This window comes from Schistocerca gregaria, chromosome X (genome assembly GCF_023897955.1).
Source record: "Schistocerca gregaria isolate iqSchGreg1 chromosome X, iqSchGreg1.2, whole genome shotgun sequence".
NCBI classification, from domain to species: domain Eukaryota; kingdom Metazoa; phylum Arthropoda; class Insecta; order Orthoptera; family Acrididae; genus Schistocerca; species Schistocerca gregaria.
Window position 1 is genome coordinate 518,783,170 of NC_064931.1, and position 16,633 is coordinate 518,799,802.

A 16,633-nucleotide genomic window follows, 5' to 3' on the forward strand; every position below is an offset into this window, starting at 1 on the left:
GATTATCACATCCACAAGAAAACCTAAATCGGGCAAGGTAGAAGAATCTTCTTACCCATTCGCCAAGTGTACAAGTTAGGTGGGCCGACAACATATTCCTGCCATGTGACGCACATGCCGTCACTAGTGTAGTATACAATATCTCAGACGTGTTTTCCTGTGGGGGAATCGATTGACCTATGACCTTGCGATCAAATGTTTTCGGTTCCCATTGGAGAAGCACGTCCTTTCGTCTACTAATCACACTGACACTAAACTTATTACAGTGAACAGAGACTTCAATGAACGAACGGACAGATCACAACTTTGTGAAAATAAAGAAAGTAAACTGTCGTGTCACCGCCAGACACCACACTTGCTACGTGGTAGCCTTTAAATAGGCCGCGGTCCGGTAGTATACGTCGGACCCGCGTGTCGCCACTATCAGTGATTGCAGACCGAGCGCGCCACACGGCAGGTCTAGAGAGACTTCCTAGCACTCGCCCCAGTTGTACAGCCGACTTTGCTAGTGATCGTTCACTGACTTCTACGCTCTCATTTGCCGAGACGATAGTTAGCATAGCCTTCAGCTACGTCATTTGCTACGACCTAGCAAGGCACCATTATCAGTTATTATTGATATTGAATCATGTACCGTCAAGACCGACGTTCGTCATTAATGGATTAAAGTTAAGTATTCCACCAGCTACGTCCGATGTTTCTAAATTCTAATTTCCTTGTCCTGTTCCAGACCTCACGCCAGCCTGCGTGAGCTAAAACGCGTGCCTTTCGGTCTCCTCTAGTAACACGGTGTTGGCTCTCCTGCCAACCACAACATAAACTTTTCACTTTTCTTTTTAATCCAATTGTGTTCGCTTTTGTTCGTTGCATTTGCTCTGGGTGGACGTCGTAAGACATCCGTTTAAGATCGTTGTGAATCTATTAACTCAGTTTTTTATTATAGAAGGCAGTTAAATCCTCTGACCGAACACGCTGAGCTACCGTGCCGGCAACTCGAGATAAGACTTGAACCAAGGACCTCTCGTCCCGTAGCTGCTCACGCTACCCATGGGACCACGGCGCTCCTGAGCTTCCACTATCCTTGATGTTGCCTATCTTGCGCATGGACTACTCAGTTTGTATATTTTGCTTATTTTTTTCATAGTTCAACACAACTTCTTGCTCATGGACTACTCAGTTTGTATATTTTGCTTACTTTTTTTCATAGTTCAACACAACTTCTTCCTGTTTTCTTGATTGATCTGTGTTCAGTTTTTCAAGGCCTATCCACTGTGCCCACTTATAACTAAATCTGAGGGGGGTGCGTTCGGGATGTTCCCTTGTTAGCACCCACGTTGTGCGTCATTTATGTTTCGTGGAAATTTATTAGTGCTCCATGCGGGGCACCAATACTACATCTACATCTGCCTCAATACTCTGCAAGCCAGCTTAAGGTATCTGGAGTCGTACCACAATCTCCTTCCACCTTCTCTGTTGCACCTGGGAACGGTGCACGGGAAGAATGATTGTCGATAAACTTCAACCTTAGTTCCGCTTTCTCGATTTTGTGATCATTTCGTAACATACAGGGTGAATCACCTACAACTTCCACAGCAGATATTGCGGAAAAGGTAAGTGCTATTGATGTGCGGTTTTCATGGAATGGAATGGTAGTCAGGGGCTAGTGATTAGCACACTGGACTCGCATCCCTCGTCCGGCCGTCCTGATTTAGGTTTTCCGTGATTTCCCTAAACCCCTCCAGGCAAATGCCGGGATGGTTCCTTTGAAAGGGCACGGCCGATTTCCTTCCCCGTCCTTTCCTAATCCGATGAGACCGATGACCTCGCTGTTTGGTCTCCTCCCCCAAACAATCCAGTCCAATCCAGTCAGGGGCTAGTATTGTTAGCCAATAAACAGATTGTAATAATACTTAGAAAGTAGGTTCCTGTGGGACCAAACTGCAGAGGTCATCGGTCCATAGCCCTACACACTACTTAATCTGTTTAAAATTAATTTTTGCTAAGGAAAATACACACACCCATGCCCGAGGATGGACTCGAGCCTCCGACGGGGGCAGCCGCGCGAACTGTGGCAAGGCGCCCCGGACCGCGCAGCTACCCCACGCCGCTAGAAAGTGTATTTTTTGTGCAAACTTACACTTTTTGAATGTAACTGTTGTGTTGGCAGAAGAGCCAACACCGTGTTACTAGAGGAGGTCGAAATGCACGCGTTTTAGCTCGCGCAGGCTGGCGTGAGGAGGGAAGAACTATACTGACGTGAGATCTGGAACATGACAAGGAATTAAAATTCAGAAAGCGGACGTAATTAGTTTGATACTTTACTTTAATCCATTAATGATGAACGTCGCTCTTGAAGGTACATGATTCACAATATCAATATTAACTGAATATGGCGCCTTGCTAGGTCGTAGCAAATGACGTAGCTGAAGGTTATGCTAAACTGTCGGCTATGTAAATGAGAGCGTATGTAGCCAGTGAACCATCGCTAGCAAAGTCGGCTGTACAACTGTGGCGAGTGCTAGGGAGTCTCTCTAGACTAGACCTGCCGCGTGGCGGGGCTCGGTCTGCAATTACTGATAGTGGCGACACGCGGGTCCGACGTATACTAACGGACCGCGGCCGATTTAAAGGCTACCACCTAGCAAGTGTGGTGTCTGGAGGTGAAACCACAGTAACAACGCCTGTTGACACCAACAAACTAAAAGTAGGATAAATCAGAATGTCAGTTGTGGTAGCACCGCAAGGCACCACACTGGCTAAGCTGTAGGCTTCAAATCGGTCGCGGTCCGTCAGGACACTTCGGACCCGCGAGTCGCCACACTGTCGATGCTAGCAGACCGAGCGCCGCCACTCGGCTGGTCTTACGAGACAAGCTGTCGTACTGCCCAGTTCTATAGCCGACTTTAATAGGAATGGTTCACTTGTTATAGCTTCGGAGATCTCATTTGCAGAGACGCTAGTTAGCATAGCCTTCAGCTGAGTCAGTAGCTACGACTAGCCAGGCGCCACATACAGTTTATGCATTGCCAATTGACCTATTTGTGTGAAGCAATCAGAATTATAAAGCAGTATTCGCAGTTCAGTCTATAACTGAAATTGTAAATATTATTGTACAAAGTCAAGATCGACGTTCATCGCTGATGCTGAATTAAAGCTAAGTATTTAATTGTATTCCTGTCTACTAACTTCTAATCACCTAAGATGTTCCAGATACATCCCGTCAAGTATAGTTCATTGATCCTCACGTCAGCCTACGTGATCAACGAGTGCAATAATGGCCACCCCTTGTGATCAGACTAAGTGTCAAATTGCGTGACTCAGCTGGGTCACCCTTTTTAGATGAGGCCCATAGTTGCGCCTCATACATAACATCAGTGGTGTTTGTTGTGGTATTTTAGTGCGAATCGTTCACGAGATACTGTATTTTGAAAAGTTTCCACACCAACACAGTTTCCACACCGACACTTATTTGTGCCATTCGACCTGCGTAGATGCTGGGTACGATGTTGTAATGTTTGGTTACAGTGTGCTTCTGTGTTCCTTGAGTGCATTGCGACTTGCTAGTCAGTTAGTGTGTGGCAAGAGTCCGGGCAGTACGTCGAGAGTGGACGCAGCCTCCTCACAGACCATTTTCCACGGATGCTAGAAGACGTTCCTCTGCAGACTAGGAGGAACCTGTAATAACAACATGGTGCCCGTCCAGCCCATAGTGCACAAAGTACTACAGCATGTCTTCACGAATTGTTTCCATATCGTTGCGCTGGCCGCAGAGAACCTGTGCTTTGGCCGGCCCGTTTTCCGGACTTGATGCCTGTAGGCTTTTCTCTGTGGGTAAAACTGAAAGACGCTGTCTACAAGGACATATAAACTATACACCGCTCGGACATCTCCACTGAAATGGTAGCACGTGTGCAGCAGTCGTTCCATACCAGACGGGAAGCGGGTATTCCCGCTATCAGTAGTCATTTTGAACCCAGCCTGTGATGGTCAATTGTCTCGTTACTAGTCACAATCCACGTAACTACTGTATGCACTTGTGTTGTTCTTTAGTGTGTGCTACCACAGGTATTGTACGAGTGCTGGTGTGGGAACTTTCCAGTATACCATATCTTGTAAATGCCTCGCACTAAAATCCTGTAACAAACACCTCTGACATTCTGATTCAGCCTACTTTTTGTTTGCTAATATTAATAATCATTGTTTCATTTAAAATGTATATCTTCACAAAAATACACTTTATAAATGTTATTGTAATCTGTTTGTTGGCTAGCAATACTTGCAGCTATCAATCTTTTGTATGAAAACCACACATCAGTAGCACTTTCCATTTCCACAATATTGCAAAGTTTAGGCGATTCATCCGGTATGCACATATGTCGGAGGGCGTAATATATTGACCTTCTCTTCCCCGCATTTACTCACTCGCTCCTGGAGCCAGTTTCCGAAACAGACTGGAGTTAATGCAAGGGGCATAGCAGCATGTTCATGGTTCAGGAGGCACCAGTGTGTGTCCTTGATGTGTGCAGTGACAAAGAGGGGGACTATGTTTGATTCATAATTTATCTGGAGCAAACTGTGGATATATCTAAGGGCATTTTACAATAGGGACCAATCGAATGTGGCGGAGTGGTTGTTCAGACACTGCGGATGGATGGAGATTGCTTTGCCCGGAAATTCTGATTTATGTTTTGAGTGTTTTTCCTAAATCATTTCAGGCAAATGCCTGGATGGTGCCTTCATCAAGGCCATGGCCAGCCATCTGTCCTGTCCTCATATATGTACACTTATATATTTTTGAGCTATTTATTTTCAATGTATTATGATGTCAAATCCTTCATCATTGTAAGATGATCAGTGAATGAATAAGTAAATAAATAAATAAATAGTAAAGCTCATCGTGATGCACAAAACCTCTCTTGCAGCGTCTGTCACTACAGTTCGTTGAGAATCTCCGTTAACACTATCGCATCAGCTAAACGATTGATCATGACGAACATGTCACTTTTCTTTGGGCCATGTCTATCTCTTTTATTAATTCAACTCGGTAAATGTCCCTAGACTGACGATCAATATTCAATAAATGGCGGAACAAGTGTTCTGTAAGCCCTTTCTTTCGTGAATTAACTACACATCCAAAACATTTTCCCAATAAACGTTACTGTGAATGGTACTGTAACTACTATTGTACAGTAGTTACTGTTCCAGTGACCTGTCGCCAATCATATAGTCTTACAATAGTCGAATTCATCGCCTATTTATGCTCTGTATGCTACATTCGTTTATGTTCAGGTTCAGTAGTGTGTGGTGGATAACTATGATGTTATTTGCCTCACGACAGAAATCGTTTTTCCCCCCTAAGTAAATTGTTTGCTTATGCGAAAGTTAATGAGGAAGTTAATTTTATGCAGTTATCAATTTTTTCCACTATTCTGGAAGCTAAATAAGGGTTAATGAATTATCACATTATTTAGATTCAGAAACTAATTTGTATTAATTATTTATTTACTATAAAAATTAGTGCTTGCCTGCAGCTGGCGTAATCATATTAGAAACGATTTGGTGCATCAGCTACGGGTGTATGAAAATGATACATTACACTTTCGTTTATTTGCACGAAACATACTGACTTGAACGAAAACCAGAAACAAGCCAATGGTTATGGCTTAGATAATGACACACAAATGCCCTCACATTCACAGGCAAAAACCGGAATACAGACAACACATTCGGCTTGCGGTCTAAATTCTGAAAACACCGGTGGATAAAAAGTGTTAGTGTGTTAGAGTCAAATCAGCCATTAGCAGTGTTTTTGAGAGAAAATGGCCAGAATCAGACGAAACGGATTAAGAGATTCGACCATGACCTAAAAACAACAGATGAGATGGCATGATGCATCTTAGCGATCCTTGAGGTTTGCCGATGGCAATGTAATTCTGTCAGACAGCAAAGGACTTGGAAGAGCAGTTGAAGTGTCTTGAAGGGAGGATATAAGATGAAAATCAACAAAAGCAAAACGAGAATAATGGAATGTAGTCGGGTGATGTTGAGGGTATTAGATTAGGAAGTGAGACACTTAAAGTAGTAAAGGAGTTTTGCTATTTGGGGAGCGAAATAACTGATGATGGTCCAAGTAGAAAGGATATAAAATGTAGACTGGCAATGGGAAGGAAAGCGTTTCTGAAGAAGAGAAATTTGTTAACATCGAGTATAGATTTAAGTGTCAGGAAGTCGTTTCTGAAAGTATTTTTATGGAGTGTAGCCATGTATGAAAGTGAAACATGGACGATAAGTAGTTTAGATAAGAAGAGAATTGAAGCTTTCGAAATGTGGTGCTTCAGAAGAATGCTGAAGATTAAATGGGTAGATCATATAACTAATGAGGAGGTACTGAATAGGATTGGGGAGAAGAGAAGTTTTTTGGCATAACTTGACTAGAAGTAGGGATCGGTTGGTAGGACATGTTCTGAGGCATCAAGGTATCGCCAATTTATTATTGGAGGGCAGCGTGGAGGGTAAAAATCGTTGAGGGAGACCAACAGATGAATACACCAAGCAGATTCAGAAGGATGTTGGTTGCAGTAGGTTCTGGGAGATGAAGAAGCTTGCACAGGATAGAGTAGCATGGAGAGCTGCATCAAACCAGTCTCAGGACTGAAGACTACAACAACGAAAACAACATACCATAATATCGCTATGAAGGAAACGATTTAATTCAGTAGAAAATGAGTATTATTAAAATAACGAAGATGTTCGAAGAGCGACGAAGTTTTACAATCTAAGCAAGATATTCCGGCCGCTTCCCAATCTCGCCAGTCGCCGGTAGGATGTACTCGGAGCTTGTTCTTTTTGAGAGGATCGTTTCACTGTATTAAATTGTTACTGTTTTACGATGTTTGCTAATAAACGCGTCGTAGTGGCATCCTTGGACTTATTTCAAGTAAATTAGCACTCTGAATATCCACTTCTAGGCAGAGCTGGCATCGTTGCACCTTCTGAAGAATCCAGAGCGTCACAAGAACTGCTTCGAGGTGCTACATCTACGACAGATTCGCAGAAATAATCCACGTAAGGGTTAGCTTAACTAGCGCAGTCTCAGGTGGGGAAGCATGACCACTTATCCTATATGTCACCTATACCACTTTCTACGGAATCACGGCTAAATTTAAAAACGTTTACATCAGTTTAGTACAGCGAGGGGATGCTGCAAGTGGGGCGCAACTGCTCAGAAGGGTTTGGCGTTCAGTCAGGTTTGTCAGTGTTAAGAAGTGGAGAGTAACCGAAGTCGGTCTGTTAATTCAGTATCTGTTCAGGATAGTTCTTGTAGTGCCTCTTCATCTCGAGAATTCCAATCACAGTTCCTGCCCGCTGTGCCCAGAATTTAGGATTTATACGTTTACTAAATAACTGTGCCTGGTATCCAGAAAATGCTGCGCAAAGGGGGAGTCTATTGGCTGCACCTTTCAACTTCTCTGGTGATCATTATGTCGAATGCACACTCCCCTATCAGTTTTTCTATGAGCCGCACCCTAAACCTGGGTTGCAAAATTAGTTATTGAAACAAGTTGTCAAGAAATGTGTGTTCCATGTAATCATGTTTCGCCAAGTATCCACAGTTCAATAGTGAGGTAATCAATTGGTTTTCCATTTCTGAAGTAAATGTTTGAAAGCATATTTTTATCCGAACAGTGTGACATGAAATCATTACCAGATTGGCGTCATAGGAGGCTATCCACAGGTTGCCATCCGCATCAATAGCTTGGCCGTCTGGAAATCCTGCCACACCATTCGTTGGGTAGTCGAAGATGGTCCTCCTGTTTGCTTTAAACAGAAACAATCATTCGTCAGTATTTTTAATGCATTACTCACAAAGGATAAAGAATTATCCTATATATAACCTTACTTATTTTTCCAGCTTTTATGTCAAAATCGAATGCGTCGACTCTTCGGGTAGCAGAGTCAATGTAATACATGGTTTTGTTGTCTAAACTCCAGGCCAGGCCGTTAGCAATGCCAATTTTTGTCACGTGTGTTACTGCTTTTCTATCCTTGTCCAAGCTGAATAGCATTCCTCGTTCCGGTGTGACTTTATTGTTCTTGTACGGACCCATTGTACCTGAAAATTGAATGTAGATGACATTATAGTATTTGAATACTTGAAATACATATTATAATTCGCCCCATCCTTTAGTATCTACACTGCCTGGAGGAATGGGGAGGGGGGGGGGGGGTGAACGAAAAGAAACTTCACGAGTTGAGGGAATATGTGATATTATTACAGTGACTATAAAATAGTGACAAATTTATAATTAACTTGGCAGTATGAGCCCACTTATTAGTATTACGTTGCACCCCCTCTGAACTGGGTGTACGCAGTGATTCTCTTGGGAACGACTTCATCCTCTCTTGAGGCAAGTTGGGCCAAAACTACTGTAAATGGTCCTTGACATCCTGGATACTGGCTATGGGACGGAGTTCACGCCTGAGCTGCTCCCAGACAGATCTGTGGTTCTTGCTGGACTGAGGAGTACCTCAACATCACGCAGACATTTCATAGCGACATGTGCCATATGTGGACGAGCATTATCCTGTTCAAAAATGGCACTACAATATCGCATGAGATGTAACACATGAGGATGCAAGAGGTTCATGACATGTCAGAGTTGCCTCAATCACTACTAGCCGAAACCTGAAGTTATACCCCATGGTTCCCTATAACATTATGCCTCTCCAAAACATTAGAAAAATGGAACCTTTCCACAGGTCGTCGCCATTCTCCCTGTTCCACTTGTCACTGCAAATTGCAACTCTCGTCATTTTACATACTGGCCAATGGCGTGAACGTATGTGAAGTTACATTGAAATCCGACTTTATCTACTGGGTGCTGCACCTTTCTTATCAGGCAGTGTACTTTGCACTCAATCTACGCGTGAACCATGCCATGGTTTTGTAAGTACAAACTAAGACGATAACCGGTCATATAGCTTTACAGTGCCAGTATATATGCCGACTTGTGCATGCTTAGATTCAAGAATTGGGGGGGGGGGGGGGGAGGGGGAGGAAGAGGTATAAAAAGAGTAAAACCTATTAGTCTATGCATAATAACTTTATTGCTAAATAAAATAACACAGTAACAAAATAGGACACACTGTTGTTAGTCACACATTTGAGAAATGAAACAGTTCTGCTGGATATTCTCTACGTATTTATCAAAAATGGTTCAAATGGCTCTGAGCACTATGGGACTTAACTTCTGAGGTCATCAGTCCCCTAGAACTTAGAACTACTTAAACCTAACTAACCTAAGGTCGCGCGGTTCCAGACTGTAGCTCCTACAACCGCTCGGCCACTCCGGCCGGCAAGGATTTATCCCTCTCCATGCATTGCACCACGGTTGATACTGCTTGGTGTGCTTTCCACAAGTTTGTCGGGATGCAGATGCGTAGGTACTTAATAAGCGAGATCGGCTCATGGGTTGAACAAGTGTGAGCCGAGGCGCGGGCCCCATAGGTGCGAAAAAGAGCGCCAAGTATTTAGTATGTGGATAATACTAGCTGAGAAACTTGGCTTTTCCCGGGTATTTATTTGTTCTAATCTTCTATTAGTCCATCTGCTTCTCCACTCTCCCTCTGTCCATCTTCTCCTCCCCCTCTCTCCATCCCCCTTGTTTCTGTCATCTCCTCCTCCCCTCTTCACCGTCCATCTTCTCCTTCCCCTCTCTCACACAACGTCCTCCTCACCCTCTTTCATTCATCTCCTCCTTCCCCCTCTCTCTGTCTTTTTCCTCCTCACTTTCTCTCTGTCCACCTCATCACGCCCCGTGTCTTCGCCCATCTCCTCCAGCCCCCTTCTCTCTTCACCACCCCATTATCAAACCCACCCCCACCCCAACGGAAGGTTGGTGGTTATTACTCCCACAGCATTTGCGTCCTGAATGTAAGTAAAATGTGTACAAAGTTTGGCTGAAATCGATCTAGAGGCTCAGGAGGAGATGTTCAAAATAGTCCAAATTACTCTGAGCACTATCGCACTTTACATCTGAGGTTATCAGTCCCCTAGAACTTAGAACTACTTAAACCTAACTAACCTAAGGACATCACACACATCCATGCCCGAGGCAGGATTCGAACCTGCGACCGTAGCCTAGAACCGCTTGGCCACACGGGCCGGCAGGAGATGTTCAACATGTGTGTATGTGACATATATTGCACGCGTACAGAGTGGTCAGAAACGACTGAAAGGTTTGAAAAAGTGTTGCACGGTAGGTTATGTTGAGAAATAATTGTTTAAAAAAATTCGGTACGTTGTCCCGTTTCCGATTTAATTAGCATTAAAGTTAGCCAAACGGGTCCTTGCGCGTACAAATTGAAGCAGCCTTCTGGAGATGGTGTTGCCTAACTTGTCCTTCGTACCATTTCCTCAAATAAACAAGAGAATGATACAAAAAATTGACATTGGACGACAGCGAGGATCGAACTCGAGCCTGCCATCTACGCTACGAGAACAACTGACATTAAGGCTATCACCTTGTATAGCAGAATTTTGTCTGCTAGTCATTCGATCACCTTCGGAAGTCGTATTTACGCAGTCGATCTTTGTTGATTTAGCTGCGAATTTACACGGAAAGAGGTGTGATAGGACAACGACGGAAGTAGGCGTGACACATTTTTCACATAACTGAGCGTAGCGGTAACACTGAGCGTCATCGGTATTCCTTGGACGAATACGCCGATTTGCGGATCAAAATGTACACGAGACCCGCATAATTTACTACTCTAGATTTCCTAACCACGTTATTCCTTGTGGGACTACTTTAGTAAAGGTTGGCAGAAAATTTAGAGAGACTGGAAGTTTCTTGTTAACAAAGCTGACACTGGACGACAACACTACGTGTGAACAGTTCAGTTTGAACAAAACGTTCTCGATATGGTTGTCGCAAATCCTACTGTCAACTTTGCGAGTAAGTGAATTTAATCATATTTTCTTACGTTATGCCCAAAAACTAAACATGATAAAATGTATCCGTTCGTTTTTAGAAACAGGTTTCGCACTCTGTAGTATGACAAAACTTTATTTCCGTACCACCTAGGGGAAGTGCAGGATTTGGCGCGAGACTATTCTTCTCGAAATCAATGTTCCTTGTGATACTTAAACAAATAGACTGAAAATCCAAATTTCGCAAGGATGGTGTCGTGGACAGACGAGGCATATTTCACCAAAGAAGTGACATTCAGCTGTCGAAGTAGCCATGTTTGTAACGACGAAAACACACATAGCACTTACATTAATTTCTATAAGCATAGCGTTAACATTTGCGGAGCTACAGTACGCGATTGTTTGTTGGGTCCCGTCCTAGATCCTCCCCGTTTAAACTGGTGGACATATTTAGCGTTTCGTGTAAACGTCTTTCCGTTGTATTTTCAAGACGTTCCTAAGGGAAGATCGTCAGTTAATGTGGTTGCAGCACGACGGCGCACCACTGCACTTCTCTGTTGTGGTACGTGAGCATTTAACTACGTTGTATCTGCAGAGGTGGATTGGTCGAGATGGTCCAGTTCTCTGGCTAACTCGTTGGCCAGATCTTACCCTTGTAGATTTTTATCTGTTGTGGAATGTGAAGAAAATTGTCTACGCGACTGCAGTAAAGACAATCGAAGAGCTTCTTACGAGCATAATTTTAGCCTTTGACGAAATTAGGGAAACCTTTGATTTTGGAAACCTTGCGGACTCCATGACGCACCGTTACAGTACTTGCAATCATAATGGAAAGAGTACACTTTGAGCAGCTTTTTTGAAAATTAATGTTATTTTTTATTCTTCGTAATTTTGTTGTTACATTAACGAACTGAGAAACCCTCAGATTTATTGGTTCATAATCATAATTATTTTCCTTGTATTTTGTTTATGGTTGCTGAGTAAGTATGAAGTTGAAACTTCCTGGCAGATTAAAACTGTGTGCCCGACCAAGACTCGAACTCGGGACCTTTGCCTTTCGCGGGCAAGTGCTCTACCATCCTTTCTTTTTTCTTTTTTTTGCTCTATCCATCTTTTTTCATTTTGTTCGTTATGGTTCGTTGTATTTCGTCGTAACGGACGTCACATGACATCCGTCGAAGCTCGTTATTAATCCCTTCACTCAGTTTTTTTTATTACAGAGGGCAGCCAACCCTCTGACCGAACACGCTGAGCTACCGTGCCGGCAAACCATCTGAGCTACCGAAGCACGACTCACGCCCGGTACTCACAGCTTTACTTCTGTCAGTATCCGTCTCCTACCTTCCAAACTATACAGAAGCTCTCCTGCGAACCTCGCAGAACTAGCACTCCTGAAAGAAAGGATATTGCGGAGACATGGCTTAGCACTGAAAATCTCCGACCCCGCGAGGAATGGAACCGGAGGCCTCGCACATGGCATTCAATTCCGCTGATCACTCGGCTATGGAACTGCGGTCTTTTTTTCTCTAAGTGAGTCACGTTAATGAATCGTAACAATCGCATTTGTTACCTCAACCTTTCAAGTACGATTTCTTTTTCTCGTGGAAGTCACGTTTAAATACGAACTTCCCCTTTTTATGACAAATCATAAAAACGATTTACGCAACTGAAATAAATGAAAAAATCAGAAAATGTTATTCTTCTGGAACCGTCGAGAAAAAAATCAAACCATTTTCCTTCAAAGTTTGGAAAATTGGGTTCCTTTATCTGGAATTTAGGCTGAATTTGCTAACATTCTCAAAATATGTACCTTAAGTCAGTCTAGCTACGAAACGTAGCTTTTCATCATCTAGCCTTTCCTCACATAGCTTAAATTTATCATTTCTACAAAAGGCCCATTTTACTGGTAATGAGAGTTTGAACAAGTGGTAATTCAGGAACCAACAGGTATCTGTGCATTATCGCATTTTAGGGCGTGAAAGTGCGGTTCTCAATTACCTATTTTCAAAAATAATACGGTACATTGTTGTGATTGGAAAGTCTTAAAGATTGCACCTAATCCTGAAAATGTACGTTAGAAGTAATCATTTAAAAACACAAATTGCAGGTTTTAGGTACCCCGGAACCAAGTTAACAGTAAAATGCGCTCGTTTTTCAATTCACTCCTGTTACCCACATGCACTACAAAAACTGATGATGGCTGGGTGTTGTGTGATGTCCTTAGGTTAGTTAGGTTTAAGTAGTTCTAAGTTCTAGGGGACTTATGACCATAGATGTTAAGTCCCATAGTGCTCAGAGCCATTTGAATTTTTGAACAAAAACTGATACAAAAAAATTGTTCTGAGCACTATGGGACTTAACGTCTGAGGTCATCAATCACCTAGGACTTAGAACTACTTAAACCTAACTAACTTTAGGACATCACACCCATCCATGCCCGAGGCAGGATTCGAACCTGTGACCGTAGCGGTCGTGCGGTTCCAGACTGAAGCGCCTAGAACCGCTCGGCCAAAACTGATACAGTCAGTCAGTTGTTCTTAGAGTGTGGACGATAGCACACTAGACTCCTGCGCTGTGAACTGTGAGTTCAGTTTTGGCTATCGTCAGTTGCTTTCTGGTGTGTGTCTTTGTGTGTGTGTGTGTGTGTGTGTGTGTGTGTGTGTGTGTGTGTGTGTGTGCTTGTGTGTGTGTGTGTCCCAGCTAATCAAACTAAGAACACGCCACCTCTAGCAGGCTGCTTGAATTTTATGTCATTATATCTCTTGAAGAAACTGCAAAAAGGTGGGAATTTAAGGAGATGGGAATTGGATAAACTGAAAGAACCAGAGGTTGTACAGAGTTTCAGGGAGAGCAGAAGGGAACAATTGACAAGAATGGGGGAAAGAAATACAGAAGAAGATGAATGGGTAGCTTTGAAGGATGAAGTAGTGAAGGCAGCAGAGTCTCAATTAGGTAAAAAGACGAGGGCTAGTAAAAATTCTTGGGTAACAGAAGAAATATCGAATTTAATTGATGAAAGGAGAAAATATAAAAATGCAGTAAATGAGGCAGGCGAAAAGGAATACAAACGACTCAAAAATGACATCGACAGGAAGTGCAAAATGACTAAGCAGGGATGGCTGGAGAACAAATGTAAGGATGTAGAGGCTTATCTCACTAGGGGTAAGATAGATACTGCCTACAGGAAAATAAAAGAGACCTCTGGACTAAAGAGAACCACTTGTATGAACATCAAGAGCTCAGATGGAAACCCAGTTCTAACCAAAGAAGGGAAAGCAGAAAGGTGGAAGGAGTATATAGAGGGTCTATGCAAGGGCGATGTACTTGACGACAATATTATGGAAATGGAAGAGGATGTAGATGAAGATGAAATGGGAGATACGATACTGCGTGAAGAGTTTGACAGAGCACTGAAAGACCTGAGTGGAAACAAGGCCCCCGGAGTAGACAACATTCCATTAGAACTACTGACGGCCTTGGGAGAGCCAGTCCTGACAAAACTCTACCATCTGGTGAGCAAGATGTATGAGACAGGCGAAATACCCTCAGACTTCAAGAAGAATATAATAATTCCAATCCCAAAGAAATCAGGTGTTGACAGATGTGAAAATTACCGAACTATCAGTTTAATAAGTCACAGCTGCAAAATACTAACGCGAATTCTTTACAGACGAATGGAAAAACTAGTAGAAGCCGACCTCGGGAAAGATCAGTTTGGATTCCGTAGAAATATTGGAACACGTGAGACAATACTGACCCTACGGCTTATCTTAGAAGCTAGATTAAGGAAAGGCAAACCTACGTTTCTAGCATTTGTAGACTTAGAGAAAGGTTTTGACAATGTTGACTGGAATACTCTCTTTCAAATTCTGAAGGTGGCAGGGGTAAAATATATGGAGCGAAAGACTATTTACAATTTGTATAGAAACCAAATGGCTGTTATAATAGTTGAGGGGCATGAAAGGGAAGCAGTGGTTGGGAAGGGAGTGAGACAAGGTTGTAGTCTCTCCCTGATGTTATTCAATCTGTATATTGAGCAATCAGTGAAGGAAACAAAAGGAAATTTCGGAGTAGGTACTAAAATCCACGGAGAAGAAATAAAAACTTTGCGGTTCGCCGATGACATTGTAATTCTGTCAGAGACATCTAAGGACTTGGAAGAGCAGTTGAACGGAATGGATAGTGTCTTGAAAGGAGGATATAAGATGAACATCAACAAAAGCAAAACGAGGATAATGGAATGTAGTCGAATTAAGTCGAGTGATGCTGAGGGAATTAGATTAGGAAATGAGACACTTAAAGTAGTAAAGGAGTTTTGCTATTTGGGGAGCAAAATAACTGATAATGATCGAAGTAGAGAGGATGTAAAATGTAGACTAGCAATGGGAAGGAAAGCGTTTCTGAAGAAGAGAAATTTATTAACATCGAGTATAGATGTAAATGTCAGGAAGTTGTTTCTGAAAGTATTTGTATGGAGTGTAGCCATGTATGGAAGTGAAACATGGACGATAAATAGTTTGGACAAGAAGAGAATTGAAGCTTTCGAAATGTGGTGCTACAGAAGAATGCTGAAGATTAGATGGGTAGATCACATAACTAATGAGGAGGTACTGAATAGGATTGGGGAGAAGAGGAGTTTGTGGGACAACTTGACCAGAAGAAGGGATAGGTTGGTAGGACATGTTCTGAGGCATCAAGGGATCACCAATTTAGTATTGGAGGGCAGCGTGGAGGGTAAAAATCATAGAGGGAGACCAAGCGATGAATACATTAAGCAGATTCAGAAGGATGTAGGTTGCAGTAGGTACTGGGAGATGAAGAATCTTGCACAGGATAGATTAGCATGGAGAGCTGCATCAAACCAGTCTCAGGACTGAAGACCACAACAACAGCAACAACATATCTCCTGAGCTATATGCTGTGCAATGATATAATTTTGTCGGTTCATTCAGTGATGCTGTGGATACTGTCTGCAAAATTTGTTGCGAATGTAATTAGTAGTAAATAAGTAATAATTAAAACAGAGTGCCTGAAGCGACAGTCTTACTGCATGAACAGCGAAAACGTAGTAGACGATAATTTTTTTATTTCATCGTTTTGTAGGCCTGTCAGAGAGAAAAAGTTTCTTAAAAGTACGAAATTTTGTAAAATTTGTTTGCAACACGTTAAGTGCTCTCATTCTCAGATACGGGACAGATATATTCTGCATATTTGTGCGCAGTGCATTACACTTCTCTTTCGCCTTCACCTCTTTGATAGATAGGTGGTTCTTACCCACACAGTGCTTCTTTCGAGACAGTAAGTGATATGTGTATCAAGTCTGGTTGAAATCGATGCAGTAGCTTAGGAAGAAATGTTGAACGTACCGACATATATCCATTTTGTCCAGGTATGTGTTTATTCTGTTCTTCTATTAGTCCGTCTGCTCCTTCCCCCTTTGTCTGTCCATCTCTTTCTCCCCTCTCTCTATCCACCTTCTCCACCCCCCACTCTCTGTCATCTCCTCCTGCCCCCTCTCTCTCCATCTGCTCCTTCCACGTCTTTCCCTCCATCTCTTCCTCCCCCTGTCTCTCTCCATCTCCTTCTTCTCCCTATCTGTCTGCCCATCTCCTCCTCCCCTCTCTTTCTCCAAAAACCACATCATCGTCCCCACCCACATAGGAAGATGGTGGTTGTAAGCCCCACAGTATTTCTTTCTAG

General features: G+C 42.8%; 1 protein-coding gene across 1 annotated transcript in view; it reads right to left on the minus strand.

The window, feature by feature from the left end:
- The window catches only part of LOC126298210 (regucalcin-like), a 403,275-nt gene that overhangs the window by 1,224 nt on the left and 385,418 nt on the right, over positions 1-16,633 (minus strand). The window contains exons 4-5 of the mRNA XM_049989516.1: positions 7,901-8,113; positions 7,706-7,818 (exon numbers count right to left, since the gene is read on the minus strand). Of these exons, the coding sequence (XP_049845473.1) occupies positions 7,706-7,818; positions 7,901-8,113 (326 nt within the window). The remainder of the gene's footprint in view (positions 1-7,705; positions 7,819-7,900; positions 8,114-16,633) is intronic.